The following is a 23,247-nucleotide window of genomic DNA, read 5'->3' on the forward strand; positions in this document are numbered from 1 at the left end:
TCAGACTTTACATCAATATACGATGTATTCCTTTACATAAGGAAAATCAAGTGGAGCTTTTCTGTCACTGAAGAGATTGCAGTTTCAATGAAATGTCAGAGTTGAAGCAGCTACGCATGACAATAATACACAGAAGTTAAATGGACAGTATAGATGAGAAAGCTGTCTTTTTATACTGGACTGTTATGTGAGATTAAGAGTTTGTAGTGAAGGGCTGTGGTAATGAAGTTTGTGACTCATATGGTGAAAAATATCCCACAGAATCAAGTAGCATAAACGGCAAAGCAATAATCCTAGAATAACATAATTCTTAAGGTAATAAAAGGCAGCTTTTAGATTGATAATATATTCAAATTGATGTACATGCGAACTAAAGTTTGTTCCATTTTGCCTATGAGGTCCCCAGTGCTTTGCATCACAATGGAGATTTGAAAAAGACATGTATCCCATAGCAATGCTCAAAAATGTAAAATTAATAATTCAAGTTCCTGTAAAGTGTCACATTTACTAATGGGGAAAACTTCTTACAGCATTAGTGTTTGTTTATCAAGCTCAACTAAGATGACATCTCATCTTTTTTAAATTTAATTAATTTTAGGTAGGTTTATTTGGGGTTTGAACTCCTGGTTGATGGGTCAGGTTCACTCATCTTGTGGAAATGGAGAGATTTCCAGTCTCAGTCCCACTGAAATAAGAAGTAAAGCTACCTAATTTCAGCAAGATACCCTGCTTGACCAGGATTTTGTCGAAGTGCCATGCCTTTGTCACCTCTGCTCCAGGATCAGAATACCTGGGGAAACATTACTCCAGGCATTTACATTTTACCCAGCCTCACCTAACCACGCATAGAGCAGATCTGTATGACCTGGTGATATAAAAATGTTAGTACTGGGGGGGGTGGGGGAGGGGGGCGGAGGGAGGGGGGAGAGAGATTCTTATCTTTGCCATAACAAGCTGAACAGAACTGGTGGTAGCCACATGTAAAATGCGGCAAGCGTATCTTTGATGAGACAATATCAAATGATCTGGGCTACCTTCAGAGGATAGGAAAGTAACGCCAGAATCCTCTCCTCATTACTGGTAGGACATTTTGGATGTTCGTGAGAGGGCGGAGAGGAGCAGAACTGGAGCAGCATGTTTCATCATGTTGCTATGTAGTTGCACCAGTTCATACTGCTAAATAATATCCTGGGTTGATATGGGAGATGGCCGTCTAAAGAGTAGGGGAAAAGATGGATTTCACCACAAGGTGATGGTCTTGCTTTGGCAAGGAGTATGCCACTACTTCTGGAGTGTGCCTTTGGTATCACTCTGGATCAGGCTGTTCATTGCAAATAGAGAGGAGGGTTAAAATTTTCAGTGCTAAGAAGATTGTCGTCAAGTTGTGTTTTCCAATTATTTATGAATGTAAATGTTCCAAGATTGCAGTATGAGGTTGAGTAAGGAGAAAATAAAGCTTTGAACAATTTGGATTTAATGCAGGGGGCACAAAATTCAGCAGGAATGAAGAATGCTACTACAGTAATAAACCCCAGGCTTTTAAAAGCCTGCATCGTGGACTTAGAGCTTAGAGAAATTCAGATGAAAATGTTGTTACGGGTAAGGTTGTGTTTCATATTGGCAATGCTAAGTGTTAAGTTGTTAAACCTCATTACTGAACAAAAAGATTTTGTTAGCCAAATATAATAACACAACAGTTAAACACTGGGACCAGGTGAGTTATTGATGTCTGCCTGGGTAGCCATAATCTGTACAAGCACTCAGAGGACAAAGAATCAATACTACTCTACTTGGTTGCAAAATAATAGGAACTGTCATGCTGTTTTCCATGTTCAGAGTTTAACTGGAGGTTTAAGTTAGTTATTAAGTAATGCAATATTTACCACTGTGGACCCTTTATTTAATTGCCTCTAAAAGCTTTTACATGAGCAATCCTTCCATCTTTAGCTTAGTCAAAATCAAGAATCAGACTTGCTATTTCCAAGGAGCCTGTTGCTGGGTGAGTTAGAACATGAACTGAATCGCAATGTGTGAGAGGGCATAGCAACATCTCCCTTTAGCACCTGCCTCCAGAGCATTAAAAAGTTTCACGTAAACATGAGCAAATAGTCCTACAACTTGGATCTTTTTTCAGGGCTTTTTGAGACAGGAAGTTACTGTTCAATGACAAAGAACAGCATTAGATGCTGCTGTAATGTGTTGTTCTAACAGCTTGTCGTGTTGTTGTAAAGTTTGCAAAAGGTGGTTGGGATTTTGTTTGCTTAATGGTGATTGAAATCTGTAATTATAGGGGTGCCTGGTGTATTAATTTTAGCTTAAACCACATTCTTCATCAGCAAAAATCCCTGGGAAGTCTGTGTTGCTTCAGCAGGAATCAAGAATAAATTTACCATGCTGAGGATTCATCAGACTTATTTTCATTTGTGACCCAGTATGGACTAGACTGCAGTTCACAATATACCTAGACCTACAGGAAAACCACAGTGACAAACCCCAGTGCGTAGAGCAATAACGGAGTGGAATTACAGCCACATTTTGTAGCAGGTTTCTCCCTTGTCTGCACCAACCCAACACCTGAAACACTTGAGAAGGTAGGGTGAAATATCTAATAGTTCTGAGGAATACCAACCTAAAATTTGGTGTTCCTTTTCGGCACATGGTCTGTGGATGACACAAAACCACTCAAAATTGAGCCTTGGGTGACCGTAACCTGAAGATGAAAAGCTTAATCCAGAGCATATTCAGACAGTATCACGTGAATATACATGGCCTTCCCCTTGCACTCTACTGGCCAAATCCAGTGCTGCTGTAGCAGGAGGTAACTGTTCTTCAGTCAGCAAATTTTGTCGTATAATAGTAATTTCTCTTCATTTATCTACAATAGGTAGAAATATTTAATGAAGTTAATTGTCATGGGACTGAGGTTTATTTGTGAAGAATAAAAGCTTTCCTAATGTCTAATTAAATTCTATTTCTATAATCATGAGATAGCTGACTTTTCTATTAGTACTTAAAGAAACCCTCAATAAATAATCACTAAAGCTTCCCAATGGAATTAGCTTTTGATATTTTCTACTAAAAGCCAGAAAATGGCTAGTAGGAATTCAGTGTAATATAATTTTAGAAAAGGGAAATGTCGACTGTCAGGGAATATGGAAGTGTTTCCTGAAATAAATTATTGTGTTTGATTACTTACACTTGTATTTCCATTTCATCATGATTATCCCAATTGTTAGTGCCTGCCTCAGAGGGGTTTTGTCCCCTTGATATTGCTAATTGCATGTGCATTAAAAAGAAATATTAGATTTCAGAACATTCCAATTTTCTGGTTGCCAAGTCATTTTACAGAACTCCTTGGCAATGACAATCTCACTGTTAACTTTTGGGCAAGAACTGGAGATTAGTCGAGAGGTTTTAACTGGCTCACTTCCTAATTAGTGTAGCAAATGGTTTGAGGAATGAAAAAGGCATTATTCAGCAGGATTGCATTCTCTTGCTATTCTCATGTTGTTATTTTCTTAAGCTGGTAATGAGCTGGGCAGGGAAATTGAAAGACCACAGGATAGCAAGGAGTTGGGTCAAGATTTTGACTAGTAGTGTGCTGTGAAAAACTTCAGTGCCCCACCCTTTTTAGCAAGTTATTGCAACATCACAGAAGCCCAGCGTCAGACCAGCTGTCAGATATCCCATTCCAGCACTCAGTAGTTTATGGGGATTGCGGCAGAGCTGCTGTTATGGTCTCTGGACTTCATGGTCAATGAGAAAGATGTTGGCTGACTCTAAAGAGGCAGGCAAAGACACAGCCATCTCTCAGAGAAGTAGCTAAAATCTTCTGAGACAAGAATATTCAAAATGCAGCAGATTGCATTGATCTCTTGAGTTTGATGTATTAGCAGCCTAAGCAAAAGACCCTACATATATGCAATGGCCTGGGGCTTTGCAAGGGACGCACTCTTATCAAGGGAAAAAAAAAAAGTAACCTATTCTGAATTTTGCAGAGCAGCATGTGCCTTGAACATAATAAGTCTTGAAGACTTCAAAAAATGAGCTGGATTGTAGCTGGATTTTAGCTGAGACCTGTTTAAAAACATGGGGGATTTTTCTTTTGAGAAATTGTGTTCTTTGGCCTCTCTGCACTTGGTGAATCTCAGGCTCCTGCAACAGGACTTCTTGGGTTTTGCATCATAGTGTGTGTTCTGCTGTTAAAATGCATTGTCTTTCCAGTAAACATGTCAAGCAGAGGTTAGGATTAGTGGCAACATTTGTGACTGTAGTCTATATCTTGTTACAGAAATTTGTTTAGGAACCTTCAGAAATACATAGAAATGTTCCTTAGGAGTGATGGAGAGGAAAACTCCCTTCAGGGGATACTTTTGCTGTGTAGGGAACAAATATTTCTGAAAGTGAATGTTATACAGTGCTACATTCACAATTTAAGATTTAAGATTCAAAAAGTAACATACCTCTTAAATTTCTTGAATTTGAGGACAAATTAGGGAAAAGAATTTTGTACATGCTTTTCCTTCACAGTCACTAGTGGAAGCTCAACAAAAGACTATATTTAGGTATCCTAAAGGCTAAATCATATGTGATAGTGGTCACAATTTTCTTGTGCATACAGATCTTTACTGGAGCTGCAATGCTAATCCCAGCAATGGATAAATTCAGAAAAATGTCTTACTAGACCTAACTGCAAATTTAACATTGGCTTTAGCATTTGTCATCTTACTTTAGAAAATAAAAGTACTTAGGATATAGATAATTAGTTGTAAATACTTGTTTTGCTTCCTACCTTATACTCTTTAGGTATTAGAACATTTCAAGGTAGCATAATTGCAAAGTTGACTGTACATTAATGAAATAAAAAAAAAAAACAAGGAGGAAAAAACCTCTGTCCATCCATTGCTTTATCAGAGGACACTTCATCATCACAACCATGATGGTAAAGACTGGAGAAATTAGTTGGGCAGCATGCACTCCAGTATGGTGCAGCATGCTATGGGAGTCTTCAGCTGGCAATTGATTTGAGCAGGGACTAGTAGAGATCCCAGACACTTTTGCTGAGAGTGTAAAAGGTATGTGCGGCATGCTGTGTAGCTAACTTAATTAGGCATCATTAGATTCATCTTGTGTATCTTGAGTTATCTAAATGCTTTCTAAAATCTCTCCATTCTGGGATAAGATTTTCTCAGCAGCTCTCTGTCAGGATTTTTAAACACATGGCTATTGCTTTCTTGCTTAACAGCACATCTGCCTGGTCAGCTTTCCCCATGCAAGCTGGGAGTGCTCATCCTCATTCCAAGTGAGACCATTAATAAGTGACATATAGTGAATATGCAGCCGGATCACACAGGCTTCTGCACCTTTATTTTGTAAGTGCAAATGCTATGTTAAAAAAAAAAAGGAAAATCCATTTGCAGCCTAAAAAGGAAAAGGGCGTTACATTCCTCTCACAATTCAGGAACTGTGAACGGATTTTGCTCAGCCTTAACAATGACAAAAGCATTTTAGGTAAATGTATGTGTGGGAAATTGAAACCTGTAAGGTGACTATTTCATCGTAGCAGTTATAAACATGTAAAAGCACAGGGTTATAAAGGAACCTGCTTGGCAATCCTTAGTCCAGGGATGCTAGCAGGTGTTAATAACATTTGAGTTTCTTTACAGTTCCAGTAAACCAGTACACGCTCCTGTGTTATTTAGCAGCAAAGTGGGCTTTTAGATGAAAAATGATAGGGCAACTAAATGTTTAAAAGAAGGTAAGGAGAATTAGCCCTTTCATTGCTAATCTGTGTTCTGAGAGCTTTCCAGGGAAGACAGCGGCTCTGACAGCTGCAATGGTCTTGTGTTTTAAGTGTGCTTTTGCTGTCGTTAGAGTAAATTTGCATTGCTAGTGGCAGAGAGATAGCAAATTGCTGTTTTGGCTACTGCGCTATAAAATTGCTGGATATCAGAAAGAGTCAGAAGAGGAGGAAGTGGAGAGTTCCTAATTTTGAACCACGGAAAGATGCACCATTCTGGAAGAAGCTGATCCTGCAGGGCCAAATGCCAGAACACTGGGGCGGGGGGGAAGAGATTGAAAGAAAACACATTTTGGAAAGGAGCATCTCAGAACAGACTGTCTAGGAATGTGACAGAACAGCTTCTACACACCATTTCCTGAGGCGATCCAGCTTCATCTGATACTGATGATATTGGTTGTAGTGCAGGATATTAATAGAAAAATGGATTAAAGGTCTTCCCCCCTCCTTACATTTGGTAAATTTTCTGGCAGCAATGGATGTTCCTGATGTAATGCATCAACATTTTTATGCATCTGTCTGCCTGCTTCTGACAGGCAAGACAATAATGTTTAATTCTAGTGGTTGTTATCTCATCCAGCTATTCTAAATGGTGAAATCATGATCCACATAGATAACTTGTCATATGTAGCATTATTAACAGGTAATTAAAGTCAGGGACAGGGAGCTGGAAAGATATCCCTCCCCCCAAAAAAGCAAAAGAATCTCCCCCCTGCCCAGCTTTTTGTGTGTAACAACCTCATTTCTTTTAGGATCATTTTAAAAAGTCAATGTCACTGGAAAGCCCCTCATTTTCCCTGGCTGATCTGTTTCACTAGCAGATCTTCACCATCCTTCGAGCTGCAAGTATTAACGGCTCAGAGGAGGTGCCAAGCAGCTATGTCCTCTTCACAGCTGTGCTGCTTGAATGTGTCTGGCCTTTGTCATACGGCTTCACTCCTTCATGCTTCTGCCTCCCTACCTGTAAAATGGGGACAATGCTGACAGTTGAATAAAAACTTCTGCAAATGGCAAATGCACAGCAAGTACTATGTATTTTATTCTGTGGAATAGTATTTCTCTTGGTGTCACACAGAGCACTTTATGAATAAAAACAACATTTTAGTAAAATAAAACACTCATTCTAAATCCTTTCCATATAATTCACTTAAAGCAGTCATATCCATTGGTGTATTGACTGTTGCTTACATAAGCTGTGTTTAACCTAGATTATTGTTTGACTTTTTTTTTCCCCCTTTTTTGAGGGGGAGTAAATGCTGTCGCTCCCATTGATGCTGAAGTTCTAAATAAATATAAAGGCCAGAATATCAGTTTATCTTTGCTTTTGTAAAGGATCCAAATTAAAAATTTCTTTTTAAGTGTGTTTACCAAATTCAGAGTCAATCCACTGTTTCATCAGTAGCCATTATAACAACTTTGTGTGATCATATAATAAAACTAGAATTTCTGAATTCTAAACAGTTTTCTATTTTCCAGGGTGTTTCTAAGAAGCTATTTCTCCGAAGTAAGTTGCCAATAGACTCATAGTCTGTAAGACCAAAGGAAACACTGTGGTCATACAGTCAAACCATGTTTGACCAGATGTCATATAGCTCACCAGAATTAATTTCTATTTGAAGCAGAGCATAGATTTTAGAAATCTTCCAATTTTAATTAAAACACTGCCAACAATTTAGAGTTTCTGGAAGTTTTTAAGATGTTCTGTTTTTGCTTTGTCTGAGCTATTTGGCTCAGATAAGTTATCTAGCTTCAACTTCTAGCCATTTCACATTGCTATAACTCTCTGTGAGTTTGAAGAATACTCCTCTATAGCAGTTTGATGACCTGCATATGTGTTTGGACACCGTGACCTAAATGCCCATGAACTTCCCTTTCCTCAGCTAGGAACACCTCCTAGAACCACTTCCATGTGGATCTATTTTTCTCTTCATGATTTTTGGGCTTCTTTCCTGGGTCCTTGCTGTGTCAACATGATTCACTTGCCTCGAATGCAGGAAGCTAGCAGTGAGATTTGCCACCCTGCTCAGGACAGATGTATGGTAAACTCACTTGTCATTTTATGAGCCCAAATACACTTTGATGAGGTAGTCTGAAGAATGCATTTAGGTAATTTAATACTGTCATCTTTGTGAGAGACTGAGATTTCTTACCATCTCTTTTGACTTTCATACTGTCGTGGCAAATAGTAGAAATCCATCCAGGTGGTTTTAAGCTGTTATCTGATGATAATACATGTGTTGTTAATCCACCAGAGTTCAGTTTTGTCTGTCAGTCCCTCCTATCAGCAGGTAAAGGAACTGGATGGATGATTAGAGATATAATAACAGTACTAATAGGAAAGTTTATGAAAGCCATAACAGTTTTTGAAGCTCCTGAAATGTCTTCCCTGGCAAGAGCAGACATCTTCTGTAGCACATCCCAGATTATATCAAACAAAGCTTATGTTTGTATGCTTCGGAAGATACATGTTTGCCCATTTGAAGATTGTCTTAATCAGAAGAAAAAAGGCTTTATTGGTACATAGAATATTAATAGCCTGTAATCATATAAAGAATCACATTTGTATGAGGCCATTTTAAAGTCCTTTTATCCCAACAGAAGACAAAGCAGAAATAACTCATAAATATTGCTATCGAATGACATAAACATAGATAACAGAAATTTTGGCAAGACTGTAGAGACCACACTGCAACTTCATATAAGTGGTCTAATTGGAGACTGAAAAGCTTTAGTATATGTAGTTGAAAAGTCTATCGCATAAATGATACCCATGGAAATAATGCTCTTTATTTTCTATTTCTCAATTTGTAATATGACAAGTGTTGTGAATTATGAGCACAGAGAAATGAATCCATAACTAAGTGACTCTTGTTGGCACATTTCTAATGTCAGAATGTGCACAGGGACCATCCAGGAGTTGCAAAGCTGAGATGTTGCCCTTGTTTCAGCCAGGGCTTTAAAATAAATAAAAGCAATAACCAGCAGGTACATTAATCAAGCATCACTCCAGCTTTTATGTGGTCTGACTTGCAGAAATTGAGAGATACCACCTCGACTGGAAGCACTGTCAGCAATTTGTGAGGTGTGGGAACAGTACTTCAGTTGAAAAAACATTTGCTTTTCTTCAGCCTACTGAATGTAGGAAAAGAAACTTCAGTCCTTTTTCATTTGCCTGGGGGGCTGGACTGCAATGTTTCCTCAGGCTGGCTATGTGTCTTTCACAGGCAGCTCTTTGCAGATTATTTCACATGGTGATGATGGTGATGTTTAATAGCTGCAGCAATCAATATTTTAATAGCAGCAAACTTCACTGACAGCTGCAAGACTGGAGTTCAGTACAGAAAGAGGTATGCTGGAGCTTGGGTCACAGGCTGATGAAAAGAGAGATTAAGTCAGCAATGACTTAAAGGGACAAAGGATGTTTCCCTTTTCTGTTTTTGTTTGCGTTTTTTTTTTCACTACAGTTTGTGCCAGAGAAGACAATGCTAATGATTCCCCTCTCTTGATTTGAAGGGATAGATCAGAGACAAAACATGCTGGCCATGAAATAAATAGGAGTATTTATCAAGTTGTGCTACAAAGGCATCTGAAATGCCAAAGAACTAGTGAAATGAGGTGGTGTAAAATATGCCACTGATACTTCCATAAAGATCAAAATCCAAATACTTTTAATATTTCAAAACTCTAAAACTGAAGCTTGATATAAGCACTTTAGGCTCAATTCTGAATTTTAAACACCTACTAAGTATATAATATAAACGGTAGGTTTGGAAAAAAATAACTGATCCTTTTCTTGTGATTAGGGATCTACTAAACAGTAGTGATGCAGACACAATAAAAAAATCCAAATGGGATGAACATTTCCTATGGTTTAAAGTACTCTGATCAGAAAACTACGCAATTTGATATTTAATATATGCTTTGTGACTGAATTTTTCTGTGGTGGATTTATGTCAAAGATTTCCTTGTTGGGAGAGCATTATTAAGCAAAAGTGCTGGAAATACACTGAGTAGTAAGTGATAGTTTCTTCCTTTGTAGAGAGCAACAATATTGTATGAGGACAATTTCAAGGGGTTTTTGGATAGTGAAGAGACTACCCAGGAGAAGTATTTGCTTTGGCAAGACCATTATACCACTGTTGGATATTATATATCACTTAATTATGGAATACTTCTACTGTTTCACTAATTCTCAGTGGATTTGTTGACCTGCTGTGGATATCTACAGCAATAGAAGCCATGGCAAACCCTTGACTGAATCAACACCTTTGGAATTACACTGGTATTTTTGACATTTGAATTTGACCCCATGGGAGAGATACGTCTTCCTAAGAAGTCATTTAGTAAATGATTTAAGGCCATCTTAAATTAGCCCATGCAGATGTCTGAAGGACTTAAATGATTTATGATGAGAGTAGTAGGACTAGCCTAAGAAAAGAAAAAAAAAACTATCAGAAATTTCTGCAGTATTTTTTAACATATATCATCAGTAATATAAACATAAACCCCAAGATATTGCAACTGCCAGATGTTAGACTCCAAAGCTAATTAAGTTTAGATAGCTTAAAGTTTTATCCCCTAGTGGATACTGGATTTAGCATCAGCCTTTCAGTTCATTAAGAAGATGCAACTTTAGGCCTAAGTTAGATGGAGTTACGATATATCAGATTGCATTCGGAGTGATATTAGGACTAATCCTCATGGTGTATTGAAATTCTAGAAGATTATACTGTCCCAAGGCTAGATATACTAATGTTGTATGTAATGGTGTAAGCAGAGCTTTAGGTACTGTACCAAGCAGACCTATCAGTTAGAGGTCTTTTTTTTTAAATTGTGTTGCCTTGTAGCTCTTGAGTTGTTATGAGGTGAGTTGTATGACTTGTGGCTATAAATGATAAAGTACCTTGTATAAACATAAGTTACTTTTAAGCTGGTACAGCAAAGATTTTTCCTCACTTCTCTGAGGCTGAGTTATTTTGGAAACTGAACCAGAGCATCTGAGCTGGTAAGGGCACTTCACATCTGAGGAAGGGAAAAATCCCCAACTGCTTGAGATACACTTTGCCTATGACAGCTGGGGCTGGTGCTGCTGGAAGCCACCAGGCAGGAGCCCAGGCTCCCTGGAACTTGTTCTCAGCTCTGCCACAAAGCTGCTGTGTGATTTTCATCCTGTAATTTTGAACTGCTCTGTGGTCTGATGTGGTACAGCGCACAAGAGGGGAGGTTGGGCCAAAGCCGTGGCTACGTTCACTCAGCAGTTGCTATAGTCGCACCTATGACTAGAAAACCTGCAGAGACGTCCCCAGGGAGAGAAAATGTGGGTCTTTTTGCCTTTCATTGTTCCTTGCTTTTCCAGTGGGACATGAGTCCTGGCCAACAGCAGATGCGCTGAGATTCTCCAGAATTTCAGTGTGAAGCTTGTCCATCCTAGCAGCTCTGTCTGCTAATAAACTGCCTTGGGGCAGAGACTGTGCATCTCCACCACTAGCCGGGCTGTGCCCTTTTCTGTTGCCAACTTATTGCTCTACAGTCTTGCAGGAAGAAGACTTCGCTGCCACACACAAATGTAGGCTGATATGTATTGATATTTGTGGAGAGCTCTGAGCTCTGGGGGTGGGAAGGGTGCAGAGGAAAGGCAAAGGGCGTTTCAGATACGTTAAAATGCACAGCTGTGGATCATTGTACCTCATGGATGTGGAAGTATGGATGTAGTGCTACAATGGATTACTTGTATGTAGCAAAGTGGGTGGAAACCACTTAATTCATATCAGCGGTAGCTTGCCATGCTGTTGTGCAAGATGTGTTTCTTTGGGCTTAAGTGGTAATTTCAAGCATTCTCTGCTGCTTTCTTTCCTCCTCTGCTTTTCTTTTCTCTCCCCAGCCTGTCCTAACATCTGTTTCTTTTTTTATCTTGCTTTTTTTCAGAATATGTAGCATAATTATGATAACGGCTTTGATTGTGGATTGTCATTGACCCTTGCTGAAGAAGCACTTTGTCAGTCAGCAAGAATGCATCACTTAGCGCTGCTGGATTCATTGACTTTTTATCCAACTTTAGACCCCTACAGTTTGTGAAATGGTATCTGCAATAATTTTCCATGCTCTTGACCTATGTCAACAGCTACTTTACCCAACTGTCTTCATCTATTTTTATGGTGCAAACTGGCTGCTGTTACTGCGCGTCAGAGAATACTGATAGGTTAGGAAAATAGCCTGGTGTTTAATTATAATTTAAAAAACCCACAAAATTCTTGTTAAGCTGAATAGTCCAACTTTTGGGGGTCTCACTTTTGTGACTCTGCACTTGGACAACAGGAGGTGTGCCAACAGTCTTGGTCACCCCTCCTGCATTCCCAAGTACAGTTGTTCAGTAACCAGGATATGGCCCTTGAATATTGGTATATCCTCCTATGCACTTTAATCCCAAATTTATTGACTTTTTGTTTTCATTACAATGTGAAATGCAAAAAGAGAGTGTTGTCAAATGATATGCTTAAGTAGAGCTTGTGTCGCAGAAAATTTCATGACGGGACAATTAAGGTACATACTGGTTTTGTTAGAATCATAGAATCACAGAATGGTTCTGGTTGGAAGGGACCTTAAAGATCATCTGATTCCAACCCCCCTGCCATGGGCCAGGATACCTTCCACTAGATCAGGTTGCTCAAAGCCTTATCTGGTGTGGCCTTGAACACTTCCAGGGAGGGGGCATCCACAACTTCTCTAGGTAACCTGTTCCAGTGTCTCATCACCCTCACAGTAAAGAATTCCTTCCTAATATCTAATCTAAATCTACCCTCTTTCAGTTTAAAATTGGTACCCCTCATCCTATCACTACAGTCCCTGCTAAAGAGTCCCTTCTCATCTTTCCTATAGGCCCCCTTTAGTACTGGAAGGCTGCTATAAGGTCTCCCCGGAGCCTTCTCTTCTCCAGGCTGAACAACCCCAACTCTCTCAGCCTGTCTTCATAGGAGAGTTGCTCCAGCCTTCTGATCATCTTCGTGGCCCTCCTCTGAACCTGCTCAAGCAGGTCCATGTCTTTCTTATGTCGGGGGCCCCAGAGCTGAATGCAGTACTCCAGGTGGGGTTTCACGAGAGCAGAGTACAGGGGGAGAATCACCTACTTCGACCAGCTAGCCACACTTCTTTTGATGCAGCCCAGGATACAACTGGCTTTCTGGGCTGCAAGCAGACATTTCCAGCTCATATGCAGTTTTGCATCCACCAATACCCCAGGTCCTTCTCCACAGGGCTGCTCTCAATCCACTCATCACCCAGCCTGTATCCATGATTGGGATTGCGCCAAGCCAGGAACAGAACTTGACCTTGTTCATCGTCATGCAGTTCACATGGGCCCACCTCTCTAGCCTGTCCCTGTCAAGGTCCCTCTGGATGGCGTCCCTTCCCTCTAGAGTAGGAACTGTAAGAACAATTTTTCTCCTGTGGCCTGTTCTGGGCCAAGGACAGTCTCATGTTCTGTCTCTGAGAGTGCCAACCTCACTCCTGTCCTTTTTCAGCCTGGTCTATCAGAACTCATGTGCATGTGAGTGTTGAGGGTCTTTAGGTAAGTGAAGAATGAAGTGTGCCAGGTGCAGCGTGAGACCATCCCATGGGGAGGGAGGATGCTTGCCCAGAGCAATTCCTCTATAGACAAACTCCAAGTAAAAGTGTTGCAATACTGTCCAGTGCCAGCTTCCCACGTGGTGAGTGTGGCCCCTTTTGCTTATCTGTCCTGGCTCCATACAGATTCACTGCTTGCTTGGCGATACTTTCCACGTCCCCTATCTGACTTTTCTCTCTCTTTTTCTCTTTAATCTATAGTGTTCCTGTGGCACCTGCTTTCTTGTTATCTGAGCAGGAATTTCTAATTTCTTCTTACAGGTGTAGGACAGATTGAGGTGCATGATGGCAGTACAAGGGATAAAGCCACGATTACATTTGGGAGTGGCACCTTCAGCAACTCTTCATTACAGATCAAAGACCCACACCTTCATGTTTAATTCTGCAACATAAAAATCATAGATTCTGGTATTAAATGTATAACCTACTTCAGAGTTAGGGTGTTTTTTTTTTTCCCCCGTGCATGCTTTCCTCAAAATGGAAACAATTACACCTTCAGCTTGCCTGTAAGTTCTGCTTTGTAGTAGTGGCAGATTCACATACTGGACTTGACACATTTTTAATCAATCATTTAATCAATGATATATTTGGAAAAGTACTCTTTCACAACAGTGTCTAGTGTTTGTATGTTAAAAAGCACACGGCTTTGATAAATTGGTGGGTTATTTTTTTCAGCATGTTAATTTTTTTCCATTTTTCAAACTTTTTTCTTCACAGCTTATTACACTCAATGAGATCTTACTGCAGCATACTTACCTGGGGCTTCTTTCCCAAGAATGCTATTGAATCAGTGAGAGTGAAAATGGTAGAAAGTAGGTTTTTTTCACACAGAGATAACATTTCATTATCATGTTTAGCACTAAAGAGAACAGAAGAGTGGTATGCTTGAATTAGCTCAGAGCAGCTTTTATGCCATAGCACTGTTCCATGCAGGTCTATGAAGAAGAGCTACATCGTGCACAGAACAACCCTGGGAGTGCTGAAGTGAGGAGACTGGAAATGAAGATTTTTTTTAAAATAGTTTGGTCTCCAATCTGGCTTGGCTTTGATTTCTAGACATTCAGGAAATGGAACTTTCAAAGCTGAAGTCGATGGGAAAATGTGCACTGTTCCCCCTCAGTAAGTGTGACTTTATGGAAATGTTAAAATGCACCTCATTGTTTGCATAGAGTCTCCTTTTGGTAAGAAACAGGAATCTGTATAATCAATTACTCCAGAGATTTTCCTTCAAGGCCTTTGGGTTAGAAAGTGTGGACACTTTTTAAAAGAAAATATTTTTATACGAATGACCTCTTTTCTTACAGAATCAAACAAATCCAGGATATACCAGTCATTTGACAGTGACGTGTGGATGAATACCCATAAAATACTCAAAGGAAATATATGTCAGAATACTGAAATAACTGCTGAGTCTTGATCTTGTGTTCATTAGTATAACCCAGTGCTTGTACAATTTAACTTAAACTGAAGACTACTAGCAAGTTTTTCTGTTGATTTATTAGAGAAAACCCCCAAACCCTGTGTTTCAGTGGAGTAAGCTATTCTATTTATATAGCAATGATATTTTCTGTAAACTAAATTTTATGCACTGACTTCTCAGATGAGAAAATTGCCTTCCTGTGATGTTCTTAATTATATTCTAGATGACTGTATCAGTACATCCTCAGAATAAAAACAATTAGTAAGCAGATCTCAACATAATGTGTTTGCTAAAAACCTGACAGACAAGGCTATAATCAGGACTGTGATCAGGCATGTTGTTATGTTTTAGGTTACTCTTTCCAGGAACCTGTACCGTCTTCCTCATGGCAGTGCACAGTCACTGACAGGGAATGGTCATTTTGACTTTCCCCTTTCACTGATGTGGATATCTGTAGTGCTCAAAGTGAGTCCTAATGTTTTACACCAGGTTTGTCTAGTTTGGAGAAAAGGAAGCTGAGGGGCAACCTCATTGCTCTCTACAGCTTCCTGAGGAGGGGAAGTGGAGGTGCTGAGCTCTTCTCCCTGGGATTCAGTGATAGGATGAGTGGGGATGGTTCAAAGCTGTGCCAGGGGAGGCATAGACTGGGCATTAGGAAGCATTTCTTTACCAAGACGGTGGTCAAACACTGGAACAGGCTTCCTAGAGAGGTCATAGGTGCCCCATGCCTGTCAATGTTTAAGAGGCATTTGGACAATGCCCTTAATAACATGCTTTAACTTCCGATGAGCCCTGGAGTGGTTAGGCAGTTGGACTAGATGATTGTTGTAGGTCCCTTCCAACTGAAATATTCTATTCTATTCTATTCTATTCTATTCTATTCTATTCTATTCTATTCTATTCTATTCTATTCTATTCTATTCTATTCTTTTCTATTTCTATTTCTATTTCTATTTCTATTTCTATTCTATTTCTATTCTATTCTATTTCTATTCGTTTAGGTTAGGTTAGGTTAGGTTAGGTTAGGTTCCGTTCCGTTCCGTTCCGTTCCGTTCCGTTCCGTTCCATCATTAGAGAGCTACCTGCACTGTCTTCCCATATGCATACTCAGGCAAGCATATGATTTACCCCTCTCTGTATTTGTTTGAAATCAAATGGCTATTTTACTTATAGTAATTTTATGCATACATAAAATTGTCATTTGGTCTTATGGGAAGACGAGAAGTTTATTTTTCTGGCTTTAGGTCTGATCAGGCAAGCTGCACAGCCCTTCTGCAAAATTACTCTTTCATATGTTTCCCCTAACTTTGCTAGGAGTTGAGGAAATGGGAATTATGGACAACATCCAGCATGTAATAGGGGCAGACCCTGCAACAGATACATAACCTGAAGTACAGTCACTTATTTTTTTTGTTAAAAGGCAGTAGATAAGATACAGAAAAATATTTATCCATACCTCACTAAAATCTAACCACCTACTATACTACACGCTTGCAGATTAACTCAGTTGATACAAGCTCTTGTACAAGTATATGCATGTACATAAATAACCCACATATATACAATAAACTGGAACTGTGCAGTGAGACAGTGTTTATGATTGGTTGGACTAAAGAACTGTCTGATAAGTCTTCTTGATAAAGTTGTCTGGAATAAAGGAAACAGAGAGAAAATTAATTAATTGGGCTTTTTTTGAGGCATCAATGGATGCATGTATCAGTCTCCACAAGTACTATGCTACCTTTATGTTTATTTAATGGTCAGCAGATATTTGCAGCTGAATAGGCAGTAAATAAATGGAGACAACATATTTTCACAGTGAAGAGTTTTGCAATTTGTCTTGTTGGGAAAACCCCTTTCATTTATCCGTATAGAAATTGTATTAAGTTGTTAAAGTTCTGCTTAAACTTGCATGTTGCACAGGCTCCTGGAATATTTTACACTCCCTTGTCTCTATTTACAAAAGAAAGGTGTTTTTCAAAAACTTCTCACAGTTGCTAATGGTAGTTCTTATAGGACCCTTAATGCACGGGAGTCCCTAATGCCAAATTAGGTGCCCTGGGTGTCTGATTTACGGCTCCTCTAGACAATAGTAGTGTTGGTGACTACCTTTTTCCATTAATGTTCATGCATCTAAATCAGAGGTAGCAGTGGTAGAAAGTTTAATCCTCTTCTGCTGAGTCTATCTCATTGTTTTCTCTTTGTGGACACTCTTAAAACACTATCAGATCCTCAGATTGTGTTGGTGGTAGGCGTTTGTAACTCCTCCCTGCAGACTCAAGATATAAATGAGTTTTCATAATGAGTTACCATGCATGGTTTGGTGTGCTCTGTGTGGTCTTGGCCTGTGCAGTGTTGAAATTTGTTGACTTAAACAACTTTCTCAACGTGGTAACATGCTCACGTGATTAATTCCTGCAGCTAAGGATGAGTCAAGATGACAATAAATACTCTTGCAGCATAGAAGCCTGAGACCCCTCACTCAGTTGAAAATGTTTCCAGCACTGAGACCCAAATCTCATAATAAGGCTTGGAAGGTGGATCTGTATAAGCCCAGAAAAACATGTTCCTTATTCAGACCCATTGAAGCTTTTTTGTCATTGATTGCTACATATTAGTAATAGAAGAAGAGCAGTCCATGACCTATGGCAATCCAGGCAGCTGCGCAATCAAGAGGTCAAATGGTACATAGGGTACCTCTCAGTTGGCTTCAGATGTGTTGGGAGGTCTGGGCTACCTGCAAGGAAAGAAGCATTGAAGAAAAACAAGCTTCTATTGTGAGGGTCTGGAAAAGAAAGTATATATTAGCAGCAGGTGACAAGGATGTAGGGTTCATTGTAAGTCAGTTACAAATCAGCCTTTTTTGTGGAGGCGAGATCCAGTTAAGAGGGTTGTTGATCCCACTTTAAAGCAGCCATAATGCTTAGTGCTTACCAAAATCTTCTGGATGTCCTTCCTTTGGCCTTTGCCCAGATACGCTCTGGGCAAAGACTCCTCCAGACTTTGTTACAACAAATGGTGCCTAAGGCTGATTAGCTGTTTGCTCCTGCTGAAGGGGCCTCTGGATCATGTAAGATCTGAAGGGGGCAGTCAGCTCTCGGCTTCTCGAGAGGGCGTCCACCAAGATAGATTTCAGCCTAAGCTGAAAGAGAAGGACAGTAACCAGGAAAGAAAGGCACACTATCTAGTTTCTCAGTTCTCTTAGAAGCAGAAAGAGATCTATGGTTGTTACTAGAAGATTTAACAGAGAAATGGATTTCAGTGTGAACACCACCTGATAGTCTGTATTCTTAAACTGCATTATTTCTTCTCTAGAAGAATACTCTTGACCCTGAAGTTAATTCTTGGGAAGGGGAAAAATTCATTTCTTCTTTATAAAGAAAGTCATGAAGACTTTCCAGCCTCTACAAGGAATGTCATAGGAATCCTCTCATGCCAGATTCAGGGATGTCCTCCTGTATTTACATGTGATCAAGAAGTAGAGGCCAGAGTGGTATGGTAGAGGTGGCAGAGGCAGGCATGGTACAGATCTCAAGCAGAATTTCTCTTAATGTCAATGGACCTATGTCTGTCTAAGGATTTGAAGCTGAGTTGTGGATGTACAGTAGAGAAATGAGCCTGCTAAGGGAAAACATTAATACCGTCTCTGACAAGTGACAAAGAAATACGTGAGCTGAAAGTAAACTTCTTTTGTATATTTGTATGTTTGTGTGCATACATGGACATTCATAAACAGCACAAATAAAAGGTGCAGAGTTGGCTGATAGTAGGAAATGGCTGTCTTGCTTGGGGAGAGGTGAATTGAATTTTTATGGTTATATCCCATGAAACAATTCAGCAGAAATATGAGCTGTCAGGAAGCTAGATGTGTGTAAATGTAACTTGGGTTTCTCTGTGGATAGTTTATATTATTTACATTTATAGAAGCTAGCTCCCATTTAGAATAGCTAATGCAGAGATGACTGCAGAGTCCTGTCTGCTCTAAGGTTGATGTCACTTTTTGTGTCGCCCTTTCTGGATGTGTCATGAATCTTTGAAGAGGTGTCAGACAGACAAGAATATAACTTTCAGAATTAGATTTTTAACCCTTATATTTATTTTCCTGTTTCCAGCTCCTTTTTTTTATTGTTGTTGTAATTTGACCTGTTGCTCAGTACCCAGCCGTTTCTCCCTGGGGATAGCTTAGTATAAAATAAAGTTCCAGGATGCCTGGGTGAGAGAATCTTGACAAAGAATCACTCTGCTAAAAATACAGTTTAATTTTTTTTTTTTCACTCCAAGTGGTGAAGGTGATTTAGATATTAGTTAAGAAAAATGTTTGAATATTTTACTGAATGTTTTTGTTCTCAGGAACAGACTTAAATAAAATTTAAAACCAGAAGCCAAAACAAAAAAAACCCCGCGCTGTCAGAAAATTAATTAATTTCTCATTATAATAGACTGTTATGTTTTGTAGAAGTTACTGGTTTTATAAATTTGAAAGAAGCACTGGTCTAATAATAAAAAATAATAAAAATAATGGCATTCAAAAGATGATAGCCAATGAACTCCTTCTAGCAGGGGATGAGAGTAGTTGTTCAGGGAGATCTGTAGCACTAACTAAATTGGACATATTCCTTAGTGAACAGTATGCCAAGGTGAGCTGTGCGCTCCTGCTGCCAAAATGAACTCTTTAACATGAAATATGTCTTGGACTATGGTAATGGGAAACTTCCCAAGATTTCACACATTTCTTGATAATCTCCATGGAACCCTAACACTTACCATATGTTTTCCTGGTTGGCAGGTGGAGTGGATACAACAGCAGGTGGTTAAAAGAAGGATAAAGAGAGATTATAAACCTGGTGGTACCCAATCCACTTACTTCAATGATCCCAAGTGGCCAAGCATGTGGTACATGGTGAGTACATACAGGGTCATTGGCTCTGTTTCATTCTAGTGTTTAGTTGTCTGCTGTGATATTTTGAAAAGGGGCAGAATAGTATGTTCAGAAAAGGCAAATTTTGTTTTTTTATGTAACTAATGGAGGTCTGTAAACTCCTTACAGGTATTATAAAGAATTCCCAGTGGGCCCTGCAATAGGAAACATTTTATTAATGCATTCATTCATGAATGCTTCCTATTGCAAGATGTCTTGGGAGTTACTTATTAGAGGATAAACTTTCAGTAATGAGAAGAGAAGAAACTTAGCCACAATCTGTGAGAGCAGTGAAACCACTTGTTTTCAATGTGCCTAATTCACTTTGTCCAACATCAATGTGATATAAACGTCTTGTGTCCTGAAACAGGAGAACAGAGCCGCGAACACTGACTGTTTAGTGATATAATTACACTGTTTTTAGAAATGAACAATTGCATTGTCTAAATAAATGGATTGTTTGTGCTGCTTCCTGTCTGACATGAGTTGCATGTTTTCCAAGCAAAAAAAATTTTTTTTTTTTTGGCCCAATAGTCACAGTTAAAGCCTGGAGTAAAACTTCTGTATTCACGGTGGTTTTAAAAATATCCTCATTTTGTCTAGGAAGGTGCAAACGAAAAGTTGTATTTAGTAAGCAGTTGACTCCAGCTGACACATCTCCATTTTGGCTGATAAAAGATTTGCTGTCTTTCTCTACTATTGTGTTGATGTAGTCCTAAATTCCTACATGTTCTTTTCTCACTATAACACGTACATTGCTGACATGAAGACACTTAGAATGTTTTGTGACTTGATAGGTTGAATTGTTTCAGACAGGGAGAAGGCAACAATATGTAAGATAATTTTCCTGTAAGTAGATACTGTCTTTTCAGGTATTTTTTGTTACTTTTAAAGCATTAATTTAGTATTTCAGGTGAATGAACAAGATTGTCCTAACACAGCTTTAAAGTATTTTAAAGTTTTTATTCATTTCATTCTGACTTGTAATTCATTGTTGCATACATTGAAAAACAAAAAATGTCATAGGTAATTTATAACTAACAGCAAACAGTTGCTGTTAGTAAACTCAGTCAGAAGTCCTTATCTTCATGTATATATTATATGAGCATGTCATCAGTCAGAAAGTCTAGTAGCTTTGCTATTCAGTTTCCTGAATTGTTGTATTTTAATGAGAGGCTAAGTAATAACTTTACTTCCAAAATTCCTTTTATTTTTATTAAAGAACTGTCCTACTGACTCTTCTTTTCCGATAGAAAAATTGTTCCATATTACTTTTTCTGAGATATTAGAGATCTGTGTCTTCAGGCAGTAACTCACCTCATGCAGTAGAAATGTATTTCATTTATGTTTTATTGCAGTACTAGGTTGATGTAGCTAAGGGTTTTTTTTTAGCAGTTCATTGTCCTTTGAAAACACACTTTGAAAACAGCTTTTATCCAAAATGTAGTTCTTTTCAATTGTTTGTGAAAACTGTATTATTTTGGGTCATGGGATCATGGCAGATCTTTTTCCTAGTTTGTTGAAATGTGTATATTTGTCTGTCTCCTCTAATATGTATGTTTATGCAGTTTGCCTATCCTATAAATATGTGCATAAGGTGACAGACAGATTCCAATAAATGGCAGTAGATCGTGATATTGTGTCCTGTCAGTTTTCATTTTTTAAAAATTTTATTTCAGCATTTTTAGCTGAAACTAGAAAATAACAGTGATTTACCTTTAGGTAGTCTGCTGTTATTGCTACAGACTTTCATCTCTGTGTTAGACTAAAAAGATGGAGGCCAAATTTCAAGAGAATAATAGTAGTCAAGCAAAAGCCCACTATATATGGTGTAGGGTAGCTTATGTAATTTTTCCTTTGTGCTCCTAGATTTGTATACAAGGTTTTTAGTGCCACCATAGCTTTTTGGTGGAACTAGATTAGTGGGGTGTTTTTTAACTGATAATAGATGCTTATGGCAGTTGCCTCTAATTTTGTTCAGGAAGGTAGCAGTCTCCTATTTATAAATCAGTTGTATTGCCTAGCCACACTGCTTCACAGATGCCCCACAACTGCCAGTCTAATACAGAAGGCATTTTAGGGCAGCAAATGGACTTTACTGTTTGTCTTGTACAAGTTTCAGAATATTGTTATTTCTATATCTGTAGAAGAAAGGCCTTACTTGCAGACCCTCTAGGAAGGGGCTGTTGCTGACTGATTGCATTTACTGCCACTGAATAATTCTGTGTATTTGTGATATCTTTAGTGGTACTGGTTTAATGTCATTTTGTTGAGAGTGATCAGTAAAGTATTAGTGTGTACACTATTTCAGCAGATAGAATAGCTAAAAATACGTGAATGGGCTGGCTTCAGGACTGACGTGGGTCATTACCAGATATCCTCATATGACTGTGATTGTATCCGTAGCTACTTTTAAAGATCTTATTTACCTTTATAAGTTGAAGGGAAAAAAGGAATTCAAGGTTAGTTAATGTTTTCAGTCACTGCTATGTCAGAAAGAGGTTTTTAGGTTGCTGGCTGCAGACGTGTTATTGAGAAAGTAATAAAGTATTATCATGTACAGGTTTGTGTTTGATTAATAAGTAACTTCATTGTGGGTTAAGATTGATACCTTTGGCCGTTGAACTGGCATAATCTCTAACAGGGCCATAAATGTAGTTCAGATTTGTTGACACAAGTCCTTTTATTCGAAGACTTTGTCAAACAATATCTGATTGATGTTTTTCCTCCCCCAACTTTTTCTTCACAAGTACCACCCCTTGTAATTTTAATTGTCTGGGCTAGAAATAATACATTTTTGTTTGTGTGATATCCATGGCAAGAAGTTACGATTGGGATTCAGGCCTTCTTTGTCTTTTGGGCTATCACAAAGTTTAAAAGTATCTCTCTCAAGAACTATTCTGTGAACAAATTAAAAGGTCTTTTTTTAATCACTCTATTTTTCTCCATTTACTCTAAACACATTCCTGGAAAGAGTAGCGAGATTAGGAATATAGTTATTTACCAATTTATGGTTCTGTGCAAGCCGAAGCAGACAGAGCTTCCAGAGCCACTCATCACCTGAACAAGTATACTTGCACTTTTCATTACCAGGGGATTATCTATTGAGAAATTACAGCTTCTCATGCTTTCTAATAACAAGAAAAAGGCAATTTTGTTCTGACTTCCCTCCTTCAAAGCAAGGAAAGCTGGAAAAAAACCAACTGCTTTATAATGACCTCTGAATCCTGAGGCATCTGTGCTTAAGAGTAAAATAGAATATTTTTATAGATTAACACATGAAACTTCACCTGTTCAACTGTTATTCAAAACTGGCATACAGAATTGGGTCCAGCTTGCTCAGAATGAACTGCTATCAAAGAAGTAAAGGAAACAAAGGTCCTTAGTTAACATCCCTTTCCAAATTTTGAGTCAGGAGAGACCTAAGTCCCATGTGCCATCCCCAGAGCTCAGATATCTTTCTACCATCGTGTTATATCTAATAAATTT

The 23,247-nt window shown here is 38.8% G+C and overlaps 1 protein-coding gene across 2 annotated transcripts in view; it reads left to right on the top strand.

The window, feature by feature from the left end:
- PCSK5 (proprotein convertase subtilisin/kexin type 5) overlaps positions 1-23,247 on the top strand; it is a 253,671-nt gene that overhangs the window by 30,787 nt on the left and 199,637 nt on the right. For both annotated transcript variants that reach the window (XM_087741708.1, XM_087741709.1), the window contains exon 3: positions 19,627-19,740. In XM_087741708.1, coding sequence (XP_087597834.1) covers positions 19,627-19,740 — 114 coding nt within the window. The remainder of the gene's footprint in view (positions 1-19,626; positions 19,741-23,247) is intronic.

This window comes from Nipponia nippon, unplaced genomic scaffold (assembly GCF_047370975.1).
Source record: "Nipponia nippon isolate SJK-2023a ecotype South Korea unplaced genomic scaffold, ASM4737097v1 scaffold_8, whole genome shotgun sequence".
Taxonomy (NCBI): Eukaryota; Metazoa; Chordata; class Aves; order Pelecaniformes; family Threskiornithidae; genus Nipponia; species Nipponia nippon.